At 39.0% G+C, this 21,964-nt stretch overlaps 1 protein-coding gene across 1 annotated transcript; it reads left to right on the plus strand.

Moving 5' to 3' along the window:
* Positions 1-1,145: 1,145 nt before the first annotated feature.
* On the plus strand, positions 1,146-20,509 carry LOC106937703 (voltage-dependent calcium channel gamma-4 subunit-like). Its single transcript, XM_015019340.1, has 4 exons — positions 1,146-1,953; positions 14,849-14,932; positions 17,575-17,715; positions 18,018-20,509. Exons 1-4 carry the CDS (start codon positions 1,743-1,745, stop codon positions 18,542-18,544), a joined length of 963 nt encoding a protein of 320 aa, XP_014874826.1. The 5' UTR covers positions 1,146-1,742; the 3' UTR covers positions 18,545-20,509.
* Positions 20,510-21,964: the final 1,455 nt, after the last annotated feature.

The raw sequence follows: 21,964 nt of genomic DNA on the forward strand, positions 1-21,964 counted from the left end.
TCTGAACTCTGTGACACCGATTTCCAAATGAAATACAAACTTTAATCACATCTGAAATAAGAAATTTGACCTACTGAGCATGCAGTTCAGTTTCTTCTCTCCTTCTCCCAGGTAAGACAATTGTGACGTTGTCCCAGAATCAGCATTCGTCTGTGAGTCAGTCCACTCCTTGTGAAGATCCTTCAAACCACTGAATAGATTTTGCTTGACATGTGTTAAGTCAGCAGTCTTTCCCATAACTTTGTTGCAGTGAGAGACCATTTAGAGGCTCAGGAAATCTTGGCAGGTGTTTTCAGCTAAATAGCTGACACAGTGTGACACCATTAGTATATTCAACTTTCTGACAATATTCTAATCATCAGAGACACTTAATTATTTGTCTTCGTCATCTCTAAGATGAAATATTTGTGACTGTGCCACAAACCATGTGGATACAGTAAAGCTGTGAAAACAAAATCTGAATCCAGTCAATACACAAAATATTGTCAACACTACCAACCAGTCTGAACCCACTACATGGTAAAACATGGTGGAGGCAGCATCATGCTGTGGACATTTTCTTCAGCATTGACAGTGTTGAGGGTCAACAGGAAAACCCTGCAGATAATCTGTTAGAAGCTGCAAAATATAGTAACTCTTAGACCAATAATTGAATGGTTCAGATTAAAGTATTTACATGTGTAGGAATGGCCCAGTCCAGTCCAGATGTAAATCAACATCTAAAGATACTATCCATCCAATCTGACTCAGGTAGAGGTTATAGGAAGAGAACAATGGGAAACAATATCAGTTTCTAGATGTGCATTTTCTCTAGATTAGAAAAAAAATGGAATCAGTTTGTGATTTAAATCCCACGATACGATAGATTGGAGGTTCCTGATTCTAATTTGACAAAATGTCGAGAGGTTTGTTGTGCATGGATACTTATGGAATATTTGTAGCCTTCAACTTTTGCTTCCTAATGAACCCGGTGAACCCCGATGATTCCTGTTCAGTACAGGAACACCGGCTGAACATCTAATTGGTTCGAGACAGTCTGTTCTGTTGTTGGGCTGTTGTGCACCACAGGGATCGTTGTGTCACGGGATGCCATTCTCTCCTCCCTGTGACAGCGGTAACTCCGAGTTTGGTAATATTCATGACATGTGAGTTCATTGCGGAACGTGGAGACGTCTCACGTGCCACTGGCTTTGTTTGGATATTTACATTTCCTCATAGAATCGGCAACATTTTTAATTGGGCACAGGCTGTGACAGTAAATTTAAATGCAGAACCGAGTTCTCATTTTACTCATTTAATCGCACGTCTCCTTCATTGGTTAGATTTGATGAGGGTGGGGTCTCACTAAAGAGTCTTTTGACGTCGCGCTCGTTCAGTTGGGTTTTTAACAGAGACGCAGTCTGTGTTGGAGCAGAAAAAAAGTGCTCTAAGACCATGACTGAGGAGAAGAAAACAATCTAATCAAGTGCTGATGAGGTTGGAAGTGTTTTGATGTTGCTGTCAATCTCTCCTCTGTGCTTCAAATGGGGCTTCACTAGTGGACACCACCAGTGTCCTTTCTGCAAGCTGAACGTCAGCTGAGCATTACGAACAGTGGCTCACCCACTCAGGACTGTGGATAATCTGTTGTATTGGTCTCTTTCACTTTTAAACACAAGTATGACCAGAAGACCCTCGCCCTGACGCGCCCTGGTGCGTGCATGCTGCTGGACCAGGGGGTGTGCGGACTAGTATGAAGCGCCATGGGTTTGTGCGACCGCGGGGTTCAAACGCTCCTGGCCACGGCAGGGGCTTTCGCCGCCTTCAGCCTGATGACCATCGCTATTGGCACGGACTACTGGCTCTATTCACGGGCATACATCTGTAATGGCACCAACGCCACCACAGACGAGATCAAAACTAAGAAAGGCGATCTCACCCACTCAGGACTGTGGAGAATCTGTTGTATTGAAGGTAAGCTCCCCTCAAACTTTAATAGATCTGTACTTTTTCTCCAGTCAACAGGATTTTTTTTTTCTGTCATATAAGAAATAGTTTTTGTTTTAGGGTTGCTTTTTTTTTTTTCTTTCCCGGTGCGCACAAAGGACGCGCTCCTTTTACGCACGTCAAATGCCTCTTAATAGGGATAACTCCACAGCTGAACAACCTTATAACTGTGGAAAAAAACTTTTAAGGGATTTATGCAAGATGTTAGAGATGCACAGGGGGAAGAATAGGCATTTTAGGCTGAACAAGACTGAGTATACCTGTGCGCCAACTGTTACACCGCATGAATCCCACACATGAATCCTTACGAAAGAATGCCGTGCCAAGCCTGCGCGTCTGAGCCCATTCACTCTCGCTGCCAGGAAATGTGCGCGCTATTAGTCTACTTTCATTCATGTCTTTATTGTATTCAATGCTGCGTTGCTTGGCAACATCTATGAAATCGCTATGGAAACATGCCCGATGACTTAAAAATAGATGACTCTGAGTTCACGTCATGTCCGAACAAAAAGAGCAAAAACTAATAGATTTATTGAAAAAATAAAGATAAAAAATTGAGATGGAACATCCGATAAACATTTGATTCTCTTAGGGTTTCGCTTCCCTTTTCTGGGGGAAATATAACGGATTGGTGTTCCGGAGGTGCGCTGGCAGTGACGTCTTTCCCCAGAAGCAGACAGACTCTCATTGACCAATCTTTCTTCCGACCACCCCTTGACTTCTTGCCTCAGCTATCAATGAGAGAATCGCTGTGACTGGATGGATTTGTTCGCGACACAGACGTTTGTCATGAGGCAGAAATTTGTAGGAATTGTATTAAGTAAGCAGGCAGGAAGAAAGTGGAATTTTCTTTTTACTCGGTTTTCGATTCTTATGACTATTCCCTCAAAATGAAGATATATAAACGCCATATAATTTGTTATAAATGTTATATTTTGAAGGAAGTTGTTAGTTTAAATATTGCTTTTTCAAAAATTCTGCTTGCTCATAAACGCAGATCAGTGAAATATGTACAGGAGGTGGAGTCAGTCCTAAACACAACATATGCTCCAGACAAAGGCGCACTATTCGGCAGTAACAATTAAATACATCCATTCTTTATAGAATATTTGTGATTGTGAATTTCTCTTTCCTTTCTTTTGCATCTTGCTGACATTAGATAAGCATGATCGGCGGATGTGATTGCATTGCAGTGTCATAGGTAGGATTGCTGTACAAATAAAGGGAAAACGAGATTGCCCCCTCGTTGCATAGTTTATTGAACTAATGTCACGACATATTGGAATCCTTTAGGAAACAGGCAGGACGACCAGGATGAATATAAAGAGATGAAGGAAGGACAGAGAGAAAGGAAGGAAACGAGGGAAAGAGACAAAGTAGCAGTACTTACATTTCATAATCTAATAATGATGACGATCATGATGATATGAGATATACATTATAACAAACAAGATCGAAATAACTAAATGCGCTTACTGTACAAACAGCCCCACAAGCAGAAATGATGTGTCTGCATGTGTTTGCATGTAAGCTTGCTCATAAATTTGGGTAAAAGTTGTCTGTAATTAAACTGTAGGTAGAGTCAATTGGCGTTGGGAATGGAAGCACCATGTAAAATCAAGGAACATGGTCATGGATGCAAACAAAACCCACAGCAATGAGGGGCAGGTCCTGACCCAATAGGCAGCAGAGACCACAGAAATGGGTCAAGACTGACCAGATCCCCAAAGGTTAATGTTACCCTCCCTACTCACCCAGAACTTCCACACAATGAAATCACCTAACCAAACACAGATTCTTGTTTCTAATAAGGCCATAGCATCACAACCAGGGCAACCACCTGTGGTAACACCCATATGTACCCCCTAGATTTCCACGATATGAAATTCACTCACCATCTGTGAACAAGACCTAGGTGGTCTCAAACCACTTTGCTTGACAGAATCGAGTTAAGTGACACCCGGAGCAATCTCCCTGCTGCCCCAGTCCAAAAGAGTAAAAGGGATTCCCCAACAACACAGGGACATCATCAGATGAACGACCATATCCACCCTGCCCGTAATCGTGGGCCAGATGAATAAAGCAACCGAGCTAGATGGTTGTAATTTTGTTGTAGAGAACTGTCTGAATGACTAATCCAATCGAGATGGGGGCAGGTGTATTCCAGGTCCATTTGCCCCGGCTGCTCGGATACACCGAGCTCCTGAGGATGCCCCTCTCCTCCCCCCCGCACTGGGTAATTAAAACTGAGGAGCAGGGCAGGGCCATAGAATATGGAATATGCTACCAATCAAAGTAATCTGATATGTTTTGGTGTTTGCTCCAAGTAGTGTATTTTTATTTAGGACTGAATACTGTTGTACTGCCAGTGGAAAGTCTCTCGGTGTTGGAACAGTGGCTTTTTTCCCTTTGTTATTTCCAAGTCTCACTTTTCCCCCTGTTTCATCCCAGCCCACACAGAGAGAGAGAGAGACACACAGTCATTGTCAAGCCATGAAACTCTGCCGCGCTTGTCCTGTGGTGAAGGTGGACGGATGCGACGAACATCCTGGTCTGTTGTGATAAGATAGTTTCACTTCTGTGTCTTTTGCCAAAAACTCCGAGCGGCTGCGAAGTGGCTCAGTTGTCATGGAGACTCATAAGTGTAGAGGAAAAGACAAGCGATGAAGACTCCCCCACCACCGCTACGACCACCACCACCACCACCAACACACACAACCCTGCAGTCATAATGACAAACAGTTATTGAGGGTTTCACAGCTACCGGGTGAAACATCGGCCTGTTTTACAGAACATTTTAAGACATCAACACGTCTCTCGGTGACAACGCATTGTCAGAAGACATGCAGCAGCTGTTCAGCACCACTCAGCCTTTATTCCTTTCCAATAAACAAATAGCTGCGCTTACAGGGCACCATGCTCTCATACCTCGCCTCTTTTTCAAGTTAAATCAGAAAAACATGGTCTCTCCAGTATGAGGTCAGCACTCCATTCATATGCAGTTCACAGATTAAATACAGTGAGGCTAGCACCCAGAAACTTCACCCAGTGTAAAAATATGAATGAACCAATTTGACTGTCTAATTAGCTGCATCGTATTTAAAGCAAACGCCTCAGCTGGCGATGGATTGCTGTGAGCCATGAGGCAGCTGTTTTTCTCGGGGGGCTTTTGGTGGATATGTACGTCTTTGAGAGAAGGCACTCAATTATATTCGATTGTGTCGGGGGCAGGAGGAGGTTGAAGGTCACTTTGCCGTTTCACCATGTTCCACGTATCTGTAATTAAAGTGTAGCTATCAAAAAGTAACGTGTGTGTGTGTGTGGGGGGGGTGTGTGGGTGTCTAATTAGCCAGCAGGCATTAACTTCCACCTTGGTCTCTTCATCCTCACGTCCTCTGATGTGCTTCTTCTTTCTTCATCTCCACAAAGGTTCAACTTCTACATTCTAATAATCATTTCCTGCTTCGCCACTTTCTTTTGTGTTTCCAGCTTTCTGAAGCCACCGGAGCTAGAAGAGAAAATGAAAATGCTTTTCAAAATTTGTCTTTCAAATAAATGTTAAGCAAACTTTTAATTATTAGGCCTTTCAACATGCAAAGTAATGCCCAAGTTTGATTGGGTGTTAGACAGTGCAACTTGAGACTTTGGTACTTTATTTATGTTATTACTTAACATAATATATATATATATATTGAACCAAAGTTAAGTAAATACAGCTTATTGTTTTCTGTCTTAGAGATTAAGTTAAAATGTTGTCACTGTGACTGGGGTAAATATTTTAAAATGTAAACCACAATCAACACTTTAAGTGAGGAAATGACTAGATTTCAAATGTTCAAAAGTTTCAGTTATTTATTTATTCAAATAACAATTCTTTCAATTCTTTCTTTTTCTGTCCTTCATAAAGCTGCTTTTTTTTAATGCGAGCTGCTCAGTCCACACTACATCCACATACTGTGTAAAGTGAAAATTAGAGTTACTGTGATTTAAAATCCTGAAAACAAAGCTTTGCATTTGATACGTTGCATGTAAGCACGTATAAATACATCCGTTACATTTTTCAACCTGCTTTTAAACAGAGATTTGGAGGTCACAGATTTTTATTTTTATTTTTCAATGACGTCACATGTCTCCCCTTCGTTTAACTCCAATGCTGCGGATTAACTGAAGCTATGATGTCACTAGGTGGGCTATTAAACCGATGCTGGATTGGTCAATCTTTTCCATAAACCAAATTGACACTTCTATAACCCAGCCCTACATTGCTTTCTATTTGAAACCAAAAAATACTGTCTTTTCAGAAATTATGCTTTAAATGTGCAATATAAATGTCTAACTAAAGTTCCAAAGTTGCTTGTGATTTTGACATTTGGACCTTAGGAAGTGCAGTGTTAATTAGTGAACCCAAGAGAAACTAGATCATTTCTTTTGTTATTTATTAACACGGTTGGGGCAGATCTTTCACCCTGTTTTCCTCCTTGTGAGACATAAACAAAAAGCTGAGGATGACCTTATGTCTTCCTAAATCCTAAGAGTGGTTTTATTAGTTTTTTTATGTTTTGTAGGAGGAAAAACTGAGTCAAAGCAGCCAATTTTTCTTCTGTGTAATTTATTGTGTTTCCCATGCACTAATTGAATTAAATTTGGGTTTTTTATTGCCTTAAACCCATTGCAAATATATAATTCAGATGCAAATATCAGCACAGCAAAGTTAAGATTTTTGATTTTTAAGATGATTTGAAACCCAGAGCAATCTTTGCTATTCAATCAGGATAAATGCAAATCATCCATAAAACATTTCAAACAAGTGCAAAATCCCTAAAAAACAAGAATTAAACAAAATAAAAGCAGCTGGAAATGACTAATCAGACAACATAGAACATCCAATTAAGTAGGAAAATCCTGACATACATACAAATACTTACACGGCTCCAAGTAATTTTCTCATAAATATATATAACACTGAGAATCAATTGCTTGTGTGCATTTTTAACTGACTGTGCATAACAGAACTCACAACAGCTTACATGTGGCGTAAAATCTCAGTTTTCTCCCAACAACTTGGATACACATGCACAGTCGAACTCAAGCTGTGTTTGAAGAAATTGCAGCCTGGTGACAATTTAATTAACCGACTGTCAGTCATATCAACGCTGAATCACTGATGTCTTTGCCAAAATTGCTTTTCTCTCATCCTCACTTGGACTGAATGACAGAGAGAAGAAGAAGAAAATATTGGAGCAGTTTGTTTGCTGCACCGGTTTTCCCCGCTTCCACAACAAATTAATTCATGTGTTGGTGAATCATTGAAAGTTGTGGGAACATGCCTGCTTTGGACATTAAGCCCTTTAGCTTTGCAAAGACTTAATCATTTAACTTATTGTAAAGCTTTGAGTGCTCTCATCTCTGCTGGAGGTCCAGGAGTAATAGGGATTAAAGTAGAACTGCAGCTGAAACTCTGCTTGTGTTTGTTATTAAGCCGTGTAGAAGTAATACATGTTCATCACCGACTAAAGGCTTCTGGTAATGCACAATATAAATGTCAATTTTGATTGGTTTGGTCATTAATCTATCTGCAAAGCCACTGAAGTGTTGAAATGAGGAAGTCAAAGCATCGAGCTTAATGCCGTTACCGGACTCCAAGAAACCCTGTAGTCAACCAGTCATCTACCTTGAGGATTATTTAGAGTCAATTTGTTCTTGGCAATTTTGTAGAAGGAACTGATCCACAGCAGGTCAGGACAAGACATCTATTTATCAGCTACTGTTCAAAGAAAGCAATGAGGAGAGGAGTCCTATAAACAATCTACCATAAGCCTAAAGGATACGCGGAAATCCCACACCACGTCTCATAAAGTGTATGCAAATATTATATTAATGTGGTCTTGCAATGCTTCCAAACAATCAATTATTTCTGTAACAATGGTCTCTAGTAGAAAACGATTTGAGGCAATATGTTTAAAGCAAGCTGTATTTGATAAACTGTTTTTCATGATCTCTTTACTTGAAAATTACAGTGGCTGACAAAGAAAATGTCATGTAAAAAAAACACAAAAAACATTTGCCTTTTTAGGTGGGAAAGTTTTTTTGAAAGCGATGACAGAGTTCAGATTTTCACAGGAGCAGAGCTGTCCTTCTGGACTGTGTGTGGGATTAATTACAAACTATTTGCTCAAAACTTCTATTAGGCCCACTGCAATTATTTGTGAGGATATCTACCCTGTGTATCTCTTGTTATTAACAGGATACTTTATTTGTAGGAGAAACTGTATTTTGAATGTTTTGTCTCTAGCAAGTCACAATTTCTATGTTGTGGAGCTGTTAATTAAAAATGTAATAGAAAATTAAAATAAAGGAAATGGAATCAGATCAAGACATGTAGTTTTTACCATCTTTCATTCATTCTTGGATCAAATTTTGTCGACAAGTTCTCTAAATACAATTAAATAAGTGCGTGGTTAATTTACATTTCTTCCAACCTGAGAGTCTAATTACTGCTGCAAGAAGGATGTGGTTGCATTGTCACAAAATGTGAAAATATTGAAAGGGTGTGAATTCTTTTGCAGTGCACTTCATATATAAAACAGGCTGTTTTTAAAGCGTAGCCTAAAGTGAGTACAATCTGAATTCTCCTTTTATTTTTCTAACTTTAAATCACGACAGAATGATTAACACCCTAATTACACATGAGATCCAGGCGGTTGATTAGAGAGAGCCAGAAAATGTCTTTGTAGTATCACCTTTCAAAAGCTTTTCAGCCCATGCAGTAATGCCTCTCAGCCATAAGACTATGCACACATGCTCTTATGTGCCTTTGGACATTCACTAGACAGTAAAGCAACAAAGATAACATCAGATATGGTAAATATAATGAACACTGTTGTCTACAAAGTAACATTCTTTATCCAAGATTTAAAGTTGCAGTGAACGTCTTGGTAGAAAACAACAACAGATTTCCTAAACGAATTCTCAAACGTGTGATCCTGCATGCGTTGCATGCTAACCATCGCTCCTCAATCTGATTCATCAATCCTCTCCCTCAAGGACGGAGACGATACCACAGGAGACATTCAGTTGTCGTCCTTTAGCCCAAGATCCATTGTCCTGTGTGTCTACATATGTTCTTACATACGAGACCATTTTTCTTAAGTGCACCTAACATCACTTAGTGAAATAACCATGAAGATCTTAAATCTTGAAATGAATCACAGTTGTAACATGTAAAACTGGAGCTCAGGAAATGTCTCAGTGTGATACTTAGCTGTGTGCTAATGCTATGCTAGTTAGCTTCTTCACTGCCAGAACATGGAAGATACGATGAAGAAAAATCGTATTTTCTTTGTCCTCGTGTGTGTGTGTGTGCATATTTGATTCCCTTTGTGTATAAAAAGTTTGGTAACTTCTTGTTGAGTTAACCTCTTGGTGGATCTGATTACTCTTTGTTTTCCAAGTCCACCCAAAGCTGATGTGTTCTGGAAACTGAGGGAATGTTTTTCAGATCTGTCCCTCTAACATAATTGAAACAGAGACACAACTGTTCTGCTGTAGGAAGAAATAAGTTAGTGAATATTTCTTGAAGACTTGCAATGTATTATTGGAAGGCAGATGTTGGCTGGAACCTTTAAAGCATTCTGCTATGTCCCGATGATATCTGTCTCCTTAAGAACTTCAAATGCATGCATTGTTTTAAGAGGGGGAAGGTAGTGAGCACAACTCCAATGTAACAAAAGAGGAAATGGGTGCCTGGTTCTTAACAACTACAAAAAATATGAATAACCAGCACCCCAAAAATATTCAAAGGGCAAAAACAGGACATGTTTCAGCAACATGCTCTCATCAGCTGGTTACAGATCTCTGACAAACTTTAAAAGACATAGTGAGGAATTTGTGTTGAACTATTTTCTTTGACTTTTGTGATTTTATGTAATCATATGAGCTTAAATTTTATAGAATGTTGTTATTGTTGTCTGCTTGTCACTGATTAAGCTCGTTTATCACAGATGTCTCTTTTTTTGGGACTGATTGTGTGTTTAGTTTACTTTGCCCTGACCTTTGAATATTTTGGAGTGCTGCTCATCTGGTTATTTCATAGTAGTAGGTCGTACTGATTTTACCAAGGCATTTAAAGTGTGTGTGAGAGTGGGTCACTGTATTCACACCACGATGCACAGATGTACCCCAGGTCCAAACTGTTAGCTGTGACCCCAGACATATTGAAGCAGGTCATTAGAAACAAAGAAATGTACAGAGGTAGGTTTGAGCACCCTCATCTATCAATATGCTTATAACAATTTTCCCTTAAGCATGTGTTTGCAAATGGTTGAACTTTCTTTCTTTTTTTTAAAATAATAGCTCTTTGCTTTTCTCCTGTGGTCTGCTGCTCTATTACTGCCACAGCAATTGTACACTTAAATCCACACGTGTGCCTACAAGTGGACATTCTTGTTTGTTGTCTCCCACATTTGTGTTGACAGTTCTGTTTAGAGGTGATGTTCGTGGAAATGCTATCGCTTATTTAATGGGTATCAGAATACAATGAAAATGTCAAAAAGCATCCTTGGAGGCTATTTATGTAAATGAGCTTATTAAAGACTCACAGTGGTTGCTATGGAGGAGAGAAGGAGATGCTCAGTATGGGGCTCCTAAACTGCAGTCAGAGCCAGAGAACCCATTATTTCTTTTGATACGTTAAGCGTGCATAATTAATTTCCAGTTTGTTACTCTTGCACTTTTCCCTTCCCAAAGCAGACTTTTTATTTGCTGGTTAGCTTATAAATATTTCCTGTGTCGCCCTTTGACCCTGATTGCATAATAGCTTTTATTGTGATTGCATTCTCCCTCACTCTCACTCTCACTCTCTCTCTTGCTAATTTGCGTCGCTTGAATGCTCACAGAAACCCTATTTACCGTGGATTCCAATACATATAAATATTTTTTGTTGTTTTGTTTTCTGTGTTTTTGCTATTTCATTGCCTCCCATTCTCTTTTGTTAAAGCACATGATGAATAATTTCAAAAACGTTTCCCTGTCTACATATTATCTCTGGGGATTTATCATAGATAGTTCACAAAAAATGTCAGAAGCACCATTTGATTCAGTTTCTGTGTTCAGTCTTCTTTGCATGGAGTTTGTTGACATTCCACATGTACACTTGACATTATATGCTCACTTTATGTTACACAACTTGTGATTTTATCAGGCCATATATAACTTACAAAATTTTGGAAGCTCCTGAATATTTTCTTTGGAAGAAAATAATTCTGTCTCTGAGCCATCAATTAGGACATAGGAAGACGATTTTTATCAGAACAGGAACCAAACCAGTTCTTGTGGGAAATCCCTGCAGGTCCTTTAGTGCAGCTGAAGGAAGTACCTGACCAGTTCGATTTTCACCTTTTCATCAACAAATTCAACTCATTTTTATTGTCCACTTCCTTTTGTCTCATATTTTTTCCAATGCTTTGCTTTTTTAAAAACCCTTCTTCTGACTGACACCTTTGACCAATGAGATCATTTTGATCATTTGTAACATATTTGAAAACAGTGACTTCAGTTGAATGATACAAATGTGGAAAGTCAAGGACAGTTGAAATGTATTTAAGTTTAATTAGCTTCTCTATAACTCATGGCAGGTGTATGCAAAAGAAGTTTGATATCGATTCAGAAGGTGCAAAGTATTAAAAAACATGTTTAAAATTTTGCAATGGGGTTTTTTTTTTTTTTTTTTTTTTTTTTTTTTTTTTTTTGCACAACAAAATCCTGACATTTTATCATGGATGTTTACACTTTTGAGAGTCACTGTGTTCTCCTGACATCACACAAGCACATAGAGACAAAATAAACTTACACTTTAAAGAGATAGAGTGTATCAAAGATGCACAGATTGTCTTACCAATATTAATGCAATGCGATTTTTAAAATCCAATCTATAAATAGCAACAATATATTAATAGAATACACTGAATAACAATTGAATTAAAAAATTACACAGAATAAAATGGAACATTGTAGAGTGTACTATTTTGAATAGGTGAGTTTTGAATGTAGATGTGATCAGAAGGAGATTCAGATGTCCAGTGGGAGTGAAATCCAAAGTCAGGGAATTTAGCGGCTGAAAGCTCTGCTCCCCCTGGTGTCAAGGCAGGCACAGAGCACAATGAGGTGGATGAAGGATGACGCCCTGAGGGAGCAGGAGGAAGTAGTATTGTGCAGAAGAACTGGAAAATAATGATGGGTGAGTCTGTGGATGGCCTTATATGTTTGCAGGAGGATTTTGAATTCCACTATGAGTTCATCTGCAAGCTAGTGCAATGGCTGTAGAACTGGGGTGATGTGTTAAAGCCGTATTAGTGGTGGTGATGCATGTGACTAAAATCTAGATGATGTGGAGGATTATGGAGGGATTTGTGAGGGGGACCAAAGAAGAGAGCATTACTCGGCAGGAGAGGCGATGAGGTAACGGACAACGACAGAGGCTGTACAGGAGTTGAGGGAGGGACATTCAAAATTAATGCTTTGAAGATGAAAGTAAGCAGACTGGGTAATATTATTATTATCCACACTTTTGGAAGAAGTCAGATCTGGCCCACATCAGATTTCTTTGGGTCAGATTTCTGAATGTGGTCCTGATGCTGACATAGCAAAAGTTGCTCTAACATCCTGAAGTTCTGAATGAAGTGGGTCTGTGCAACATCCCTGTCCCACCACTAAAAAGATTAAAAGTAATGTGAACGATCATACAAGAAATTCGGATTTCAGATAAAATCAGAATTGAACATCAAGCTCTGCCAGGTGCAAAGCCACTTCACATGCTATTGGCAAGTAATGGAGCCAAACCAGGAGTCCAGAAGCATTGTTCACACTCCTTGGTGCTGATTGGCTGAACTCATAAGAGTGGGTGGAGTCAGTTGTTGGAACTGGTCAGGAAAAAAAAGCGTGATAAACATAGTAACAGGCTTAGTAGTAACATCTTGTCTTCTCTGCTGTAAACAATTTGTAAAATCACTTTTAAGTTTTATTGTGCTGAGAGGACAAAGCGACACATGTGAACTATTTCTGCTACACACCCTGTGGCATGATTTGGTGTTTGCACAGCAATTATCAGCACAAGAGAGGTGTTTGTGTTTTAGTTTTTTGTTAGCTGTCCACATGAGCAAGATGTTTTTTTGTTTTTGTTTTTTTTTTTACTAAAGTCTCACATTGTGGTTTAAAATTAGTACAGAGCCCCTTTTTTTCCACCAGTGACTAGACACAGAAACTTGTGCTACATTTCCGCCCACTCATTTGACACTAATTAATTTGATGTCCCTTATTAGGCAGCAGACCTAGTTAATGAAAGCCATTGTGCCCTTAAAAGCTGTGCCACAGACAATCACAGTTCTGCGGTTTACCTTCAGACACCTGTAAAATTGAGCTGACAGGTATCTGTTGAAACTGCAGTAAATGAAGGCTGGCATTTATGTGGTAGGACAGCTTTCATCCGCGGTCTCAGGTAAAGCACAAAAGATGAAAAGGGGATTGTTCTTTGATTTGGGAAAGTCTTTGTTAGATACAATAATTAAACTAAGAAAAGCTTTCTGGAAGCTCAGCTGATTCACTATTGAATAAACCCTCATCCTGAATGGCAACGGCATCATTATATATTTAAGTGCAGGGAAACATGAGCACAAAAGACAGGGTTTTTATACGGGTAGATTTAATAGGCTTTAATTACACCACAGAGTCGAAAAACAACAATTGTTTGCACTAATACATAAGTAATGTGTGAAATAGCCTGAGATGTTCTTGAGAATCTGCTTGGTGACATCAGCTAATTTATAGTTTTAATGTTTTTGATTTCTAAAACTGTATGATTTATAATGAATCGGTCTTTGTCACCTTGTGGTAAAATAAATGCAGCCCATATGTTTGCGACACCTTGAAATGTCTGCAGATACTAAAAGTTTAACCCTAGCTCTAACACATGTACAATAATAAACTAACCGAGAAAGGGTTTCAAAACAAAACAGACACAAAAGATAAGAAGACAGAAGATTCTATGGCTTAGCTGATAAAAAAACAAAGCTGTATGTATATACATGATTTGCAAATATGGAAGAGCATCCTATGTTAGCATTAGTAAGCGTGTAACACCCCTCATTTTCACATATTTGGCTAATTTTCTATGGCCTACAGCCTATGGCATATCAGCGATGGATTATCTTCAAACCTTAATTCCTCTTTGTTTTGCACACACAGCACAGATGTGCAACAAAGGCACATCCAGAGTGGCTTCAAAGTGTTGCGGTAAAAGGGTCACTGATCGCGTTCAATTGCCAGGCTTTGGCAGAAGAAGTGTTGTTTGTTAAAGTAGCACATTCCAACATACATGCTTGTTTTTCCACACACATATACAGCTATACACACACACACACACTTACAGATGCCAGTTTAGATCTCTATCTGGCCTTGGTACTTAGGGGCTTCATTTGTGTCAACATATAATACAGAAAGAGATGCACAAGAAAATGTAGGATACACAAGCGTGTTGAATTTTAAAAAGCTCAAACTTGTTTTTTGTGTTTTTGTGTGTGTGTGTGTGTCCTTGTGCAAGAGAAAAGACTTATAGTTGACCATTTTCAATGTGTATCTGTTACAAATACTTCAATGCTTGTGTGTAAAGGAACTTCTGACTCTAGTGGGCACATTTTATCCAAATACTAGTTGATACCCAAATACAATGAATTCTGAATCCAGTGGTGACCACATTTTTTTTTTTTTACTTCCCTTCTGAAGATGCAAAATAAGCATTTATCCTTTTCAGCAGTACCAGAATATACCAGTCAGTGTTATGTAGACTCATTCTGATTCTTTTGTGCTGCAGGCATCAATCAAGGCAGCTGCTACTGGATCAACCACCTTACTGATGACGACGACTACGACACGGACCGCTCTGAATATCTGCTGCGTAAGTGTTGCCCACTCAGCCTATTTATCAGGCGTTATTGACTCTGTCCATCCTTTAAAGGCAAATATTATACACACATGTCTGTATTATTCTAGTATTTGATTTTAGAGGCGGACCACAAGAGGATGATAATTCATAGGATGTGATATGTTTTTTGTCATGTTTATTAAGAGGCTTTCTGATCTTAATGAAATTAAACTAAAGAAAATCAAAGACAGCTTGGAAATATTAAACCATGTGAGGCAGTAACAATGGTAAAATTTCCCCCAAAATAATACTTAAATTAAAATTGATTGCAACAGTTATCCTTATTTTACAATTGCTACCTCTGAAAAAGAAGAAAACCTTTCCTTTGAGGTAAAATAGTGACAGATGACAGAATCCTCTGTCATGATTCAAATTTCACTTTTACATTCATGTGCTTCCATATGGATTCTGTCAACAGGTGATTAGATTATAATATTTAGGAATTACCTAAAGGTTGCAGATAATATACATTTTTGTGTTTACTTTCTTCCATTGCTCACCTCAACTTTCACACACAAACCAGGCAGGCCAGGCATCCTCAGTCGGTCAGGTCTTTCAGCTGGCTGCCAAATCAGCAGCTGTGAAAACAAGTCCTCCAAAATAACATGTTGTCTGTTGTCTTTTGCATATAATTAGTGGTTATCATTATCTCCATTTAAATCCGCCCTCCCCCTCCCAAAAAAAGCTCCAGTGCAGCACATGGAACCAAACGAGAACATTTTCTGTAACAAGACAAACGGCTGAAGATTATTCAATTATTTCACCTTTTTGTTGCTAAGAAGTAAAATAATAGGTAAATCTTTAGAAGGAAACATCAAACAGAGTTTGTTTTTGGTTGTGTCTCAATTAGCACCAGCAAGTCTTGCTTACACGCTATAATACAATTTGTATTCAACCGTTAAGTCTAACATCAAGATCTCTTTTCGCCTGGTTCTTTGTCCAAGCTCAAAGACAGCCTTCTTGTTTAGTAACTGAATTAGTTACTTTAAAAGACGGTCCGTCAGCGAACAAATCCTTTAAATAAAAAGTTGGTTCAGAGTGGGGAAAAGTGTTGAATCTCATCACTCTCGATATCGATTTTTTGCGAAAAGACAAACAAACAAACAAAAAAAAACTTGTTATTTAAAAGAAATTTCACATTGATGTCACAGTATCTTGTCAGGACTTTTTAAAGTTTATAGTTAAAATAATCACGGTGTCAGTCACAAAATGCTATAATCAGTTTCCAAATGATGTACACTCTGCTGTTGTTTATTATAATTATTAATTATTGGGTATTATTTGTGGTTTAATTAAAAGATAATGCTGGTCAGAGAGAGAACCATCACTCAAACTCTAATTATGCTATTTAAAATCAGAGGATGGAAATCTCAGACATGACTCTTTACTGGATTATAGATTTGACGAAAAAGCTAAACCAAGAACTAACCATCAAGAACGTAATGAAGACAAAAAAAAAACCTTGTAAACACATTATCTCATGCATTTATAAAATATGAAGAGTAGCGTCCTATTATTTTATCTTATAGCTTTGTATTGGAGGGTTTGTCGCATGGAGACATTATTCATATGCATTAAACACTCAGTTTGTAAAGGATCTTATTTTTAATGAAAGGAGAAACAGTATCTAACTAAATACAAAGAAAGACAAGAGAACTTAACAGATTTTGGACTCGGTCCAGGTTATGTCCATTAGCCAAACTAAATGAAAGAAGGGCTCAGTAAAAGGCTACACAGCTGAATAAAGCCCATCCAACCTTGTATGTGAAAAATGGTGATTCATTTTTTTGTTGGTGGTAATTGTCATTGAGCACTCTTATTGCAACCCACAGCTGATTAGCCAAGCTTTGTCACAACAAGGATTCAGAAAATAAATGATAATGGGAGTTCTCTGGAAGTGGGAGTGAGACAGAGTGGGATTGAATTGATGAGACTTTTAAAGTTACAGAATGATTTTATTTTTTCTTTATCTTCAAAAACTGTTCTGCTGCATATAATACTGTATTTAGCAAAAGAGGAGAAAATACTCAAGAATTCGTCATTATGTCAACTTTTCACATTCCGAGGAAAAAAAAATGTTTCATTATTTTATATGAACAAAAGTGTCTGTAGGTATTTTTCTGTATGTCTTCACCAGATTTATACACGCAGAGATTTTGCCTTTTCTACTTTGCAAAACTGCTTCAGATCTTTCAGACTGGATAGAAAGAGCTTGTGAACTGTTAGCTTAGAGTCTTGCCACAAATGGCTTTCTTCTTGCCTCTCGTCCTCATATGTGGACACTGCACCAAACATTTGTGCTGGCAGATTGTCCCACCTGTCTTGTGGATCTCTGCAGCTCCTCCGCAGTAACCACTGGTGTCTCGGCTGCGTCTCTGATTAATACTGTCTTTTCCTGACCTCCTGGTACGTGCGAGGGGCTTTGTCTTGGTAGGTTTGCAGTTGTGCTCAATTTTTGATTAAATCAGACACATATGAACTGTATGGACTGGGTTTCTGATGCTAATATATTGCGAGACACTGTAATGTAGGTATAAACCAAAAACGCTACCTAATGATTTAATTGAATTCTGATTTATTCTGGAGCGATTTCCACCTCTTCTGCCTCTCTACAGGTGTTGTTCGGGCCTTCAGTGTGTTCCCCATCCTCAGCACCACCCTGCTGATGCTTGGCGGGTTGTGTGTCGGTGTGGGGCGAGCGTACAACAAGACAAATAATGTACTCCTCAGTGCAGGCATTCTTTTTGTAGCCGCAGGTAAGCTGAATGACACACACATGCACACTGCCAGCCTTGCTCTCAAAGAGCTTCAATCATCTGGGCTGGAATATTAAAGTTTCTTCCTTTAATAGTGATGTGGCACTAATAGACTCATGCGGTACTTAAAGACAGCCACACATCTCAGTCATGTGCAATGATCATAAATGTCATTTAGAGTACCTGAAGTGATGAAAATCCTGCATTTACTGGTTGATAAATAAAAAGTTTCATCTTTGCTGGTAGAAAAGTTCAGGTGATTTTCATGCCAAGAAGTAGTTATCCTTCTTTCCTTTCACCAGGCCTAAGCAATATCATCGGTATCATTGTCTACATCTCAAGCAACACTGGGGATCCAGGTGACAAGCGGGACGACGACAAGAAGTACACCTACTCCTATGGCTGGTCCTTCTACTTCGACGCTCTCTCCTTCATTGTGGCTGAAACTGTCGCCGTCCTCGTCATCAACATCTACATCGAGAAGAACAAGGAGATCCGCTGGAAGGCGCGGCGCGAATTCATCCGCTCGCTGTCCTCCTCTTCGCCATACTCTAGGATACCCAGCTTCCGCTACCGCCGGAGGACGTCTCGCGCCAGTTCGCACTCTACGGAGGCCTCTAGGGAGAACTCGCCTGTAGGTGGCATGAAGGGGGCAACGTCTTCCAGCGGGCCCTTGGATGAGCTGTCCATGTATGCCCTCGCGAGGGACAGCGTAACTGAGAACACATACAGCCCCGAGCACGAGGGAAGTGCCGAATTCCTGCAGGTTCATAACTGTTTCCCAAACGATTTAAAGGATGGAGTAAATCGCAGAACCACGCCAGTGTGAGTGCGAGGATCGTAGGGTCAAGGTTGACCTGAACGACGGTGTAAAATCAGCAGTCTGATGTACTGGAGCAGCTCAACCTGTGAAAAAAAAAGTCTCTCAGTTTTCTGAAAGGACCACAAGTAGAGAGGAGCACAGTGAGAAGGAGAGCAGACGAGCCAATTAACAAAACGGGGAGAAAATCACTTGCTTTTAGAAGTTCACTGAAGCAGCACAGAGTTACCAAGGTCTGCGCTTTAGCCAATTCAGTTTTTATTTTTGAACTGTTCAAACATGAACAGTTCAAAAGTCTGCTAACACATTCAATGTTTACGAAAGTATTCCCACACCTTTTAGCTAAACTTGAGAATGAAACCTTGAGGTTTGTAATTCAGATGTATTATTCTAACAACATGGTGCTAAACGAAACATATTCTTCATTGTTCCATTTGTATGTGGCGTTATCTCTAGTTTCTCGTTGTATTCCACGTTAGGCTCTAAATACAGCCTTGAAAGAGAGTCGGTGTCTTTACAAAATTATATCCTTACTAAACTGTGATGTACTGAATGTTTAGTATTTAGGCTAATTTTATCTCTGTATTGTTTGTTCTTTAATCCCTGACCTCTCTAAAGTTCGACAGAAAACGGAGCAAAAATTTTTTCACTCATGCAAGCGGTCGTACTTACATAAGAGCCTACCTCCTCAAATGGAGGAATGTATTTTAAAACAAAAGACAAAAAAGCTCTAGAGAAGCCTGAGCTTAACAAACACACACACATACACACACACGCAACAAAAGTCAGGACGTCTTTTGGCTCCAAACAAAGCCTTGGCGTCAAGTTTTTAGAGATAACGATTAGAACCAAGCAGAGATTTCTTGTGTGTCTGTCAAAGCTTGAACGTCTGGCAGGCTTGCCACTCCACTGCCAAACAAAGATCCTGCACAGAAGCCAAGGGAGCCGTGTGGAACTGTATCTCCCAAGGATTTATCCCCATCTACGAGGTCTGTGCTGCGCTGCAGATTCCTGACTGCTCTCTGTGTTAGTTCTCTCAGGAAATACAGCAAAGTTGTGGCAGGTTGAATCCTTTGAGGTCTGCAAGAAGCCGGACCAGTGACAAAGACAAAACCTTGAGAAGAATAAGTTAAGAAACGTAAAAATGCCATGAAATTCTTCAGTAAATACTGTGAGTGTTGTCTGAGCACGCTGCGCTCAGTTGACCAGAGAAAAGTGTTAGTGGAGACAATACTTCATACTATGAAGAGCACATGTAAAAAGAAAAAAAAAAAGCCATCAGTGTAGGTCTTTCACTTTTATATATCAGTCTGAAAAAGTCGATGTTTGTAATGTAAAGCTGTAAATAAAAGTATAATAATAAAAAAAAAACATACATGCCAATGTGAAAAGAGAATTCAAAGCATTATTTAATGAAAGATTGTCTCAATAATCAAACTCTGACCAGTCGGGAAATGATCATGTGATTCAACTTACCTTTTTTATATTCAGCTAAGACTAGTATTTCTGTTATGAGTCGGTGATTCTATTAAGTATTTCGTTTTGTGAGGTGAAGTACAGTGAGTATGTTTAGGAAAAGAAACTATATTTCTATTCCATGTATGAGCGGCAGCTGTATTTTACTGTATGTGCTTACACTAATTTATGACTCACTATATAATAAAGCACCTTCTCTATTGTCATTGTTAAGCTTTTCAAATTTGGATCATTAGGAGGGAAGGTAAAGAACCGGTTGAGCTGCACAGAATAAAAACAGTGAAGAATCCGAGGCTCCCATCGTTTTACTGAGGAGTTCTGTTATACACTTTGTTCAGAACCAAACTTATCTCTTATGTAAAGGTAATTCAGTGCCTTTTTATGATCTGCTGTATTTCCCACTTTCAATGTTCTTACAAAAAGAAGAAAAAAAATATTTTTAACTCATGTATTACCCCCGGCATACTGTACCTGAATAAACAAACAAAATCAGGGTCATTGTTGCCCTTCGTGGTGGTGATTTCTTCATAAAAAAATCAGAGCCGTTTAGTGTGAACAGTCATCGCAATTCATACGGGCCATATGGAGCAAAACAGATTCCAACATTTAAACTTAGCCGTACATTTATTGAGTTTACGCCAGGGAGTTTCCTTTTTTTATTTTTACAGCTAGACAGATTTGGTTTCCCACATAAACTTTGGTCAACTGGCTGCTTTCTCAGCTGCTGACCAGTGGAAACATGACTGCCTCCTGCTTCAAATCACAATGTCTTTTTCACCATCATAGTTGTTATAAAAAAAACTGGATAAAGTGACAGTTTAAATCATGCTACAGCTGGTGTGTAAACTGGCATTCTGACATTTTGTTGTTCTTTACATGAAAGAAATTAGCCACAACTGATCATTTATTGGCTGGTAGAAAACAAAAAACAAATCAGCTGTTAATTCTTCAAATCAAGACATCAATAGACAGGAATAGGCATGGGGAACTTAGGATTGCAGGAATTTAGGTGGGAGGAGCTGAATCGTACATGACTGCTTGAAAACCTACTCACCACCTGATCAAACACTCGAGGTATTAAAAATGTATGAACCCAACCTCTTGATGAACGCTTTTCTGTTTTTGTGTTGCAGCTGTTACTAATCATCTCAGGGCTGCTCGTCTTGTCACCGAACACCTCTGATTGCTGTGCTTTGTTCAGATGTCGGTGGCTGACCTTTCCCTTCTCTGCTGCTCAAGATTAAATCGCCGCCGTCTCCATTCAAGCCACAACCCTCTGGCTGGAGTCTTTGCATTGTTTGTGCTTCTCTAGTGGCAGACCTCTTTGAACAGAGAAGCTGCCACTTTCAATGTCTGAAAGTTCAAATATTTAGTTTTAATCTTACTGTATATTTTATTTACACCTGGAAAAAAAAGTGATTCACTTGAATTTTTTTTTTTAAATAACCCTTTTACACCTATTTAACTAATTATATTGGGCTAACATAACTTGAGTAAGACACTTCTCATCAAAATTTACCAGTTTCTAACATCCGTTTGAGGAACGTTTGCTTTACGCTAGGAAATGTTTCTCGGATTTACAATCTGTTTACAGTCTTAATGGGATCAAAATTCTCACTTTTACCCAGGATGTTCCATATTTTCTATTTCAGCCAGTCTGATAGATGTCCTGTGATATTTCAGTTTTTCTCATGTTGAAAGCATCCTCTGAAACAAAAAAAATTCACAGTGATTTATTTTTTTTTTTTAATGGTGAGGTGGCCAGACCCTGCTTACAGCAAAGCATTCCCACACCATGACACTTCCACCTTCATGCTTCACAGCTGGAATGCTGAATTTGCTCTATGCCTCTTTTCTGTTTAAACCGGTTTTCCTATTTAAACAGGTCAAATGCTGAGTAGCAATTTTCTAAATTTGGATTTCATGAAAACGATCTTTCATCCAGTTTTGTTG

This window comes from Poecilia latipinna, unplaced genomic scaffold (assembly GCF_001443285.1).
Source record: "Poecilia latipinna isolate Pla-1442-1.1 unplaced genomic scaffold, P_latipinna-1.0 Scaffold2415, whole genome shotgun sequence".
Taxonomy (NCBI): Eukaryota; Metazoa; Chordata; class Actinopteri; order Cyprinodontiformes; family Poeciliidae; genus Poecilia; species Poecilia latipinna.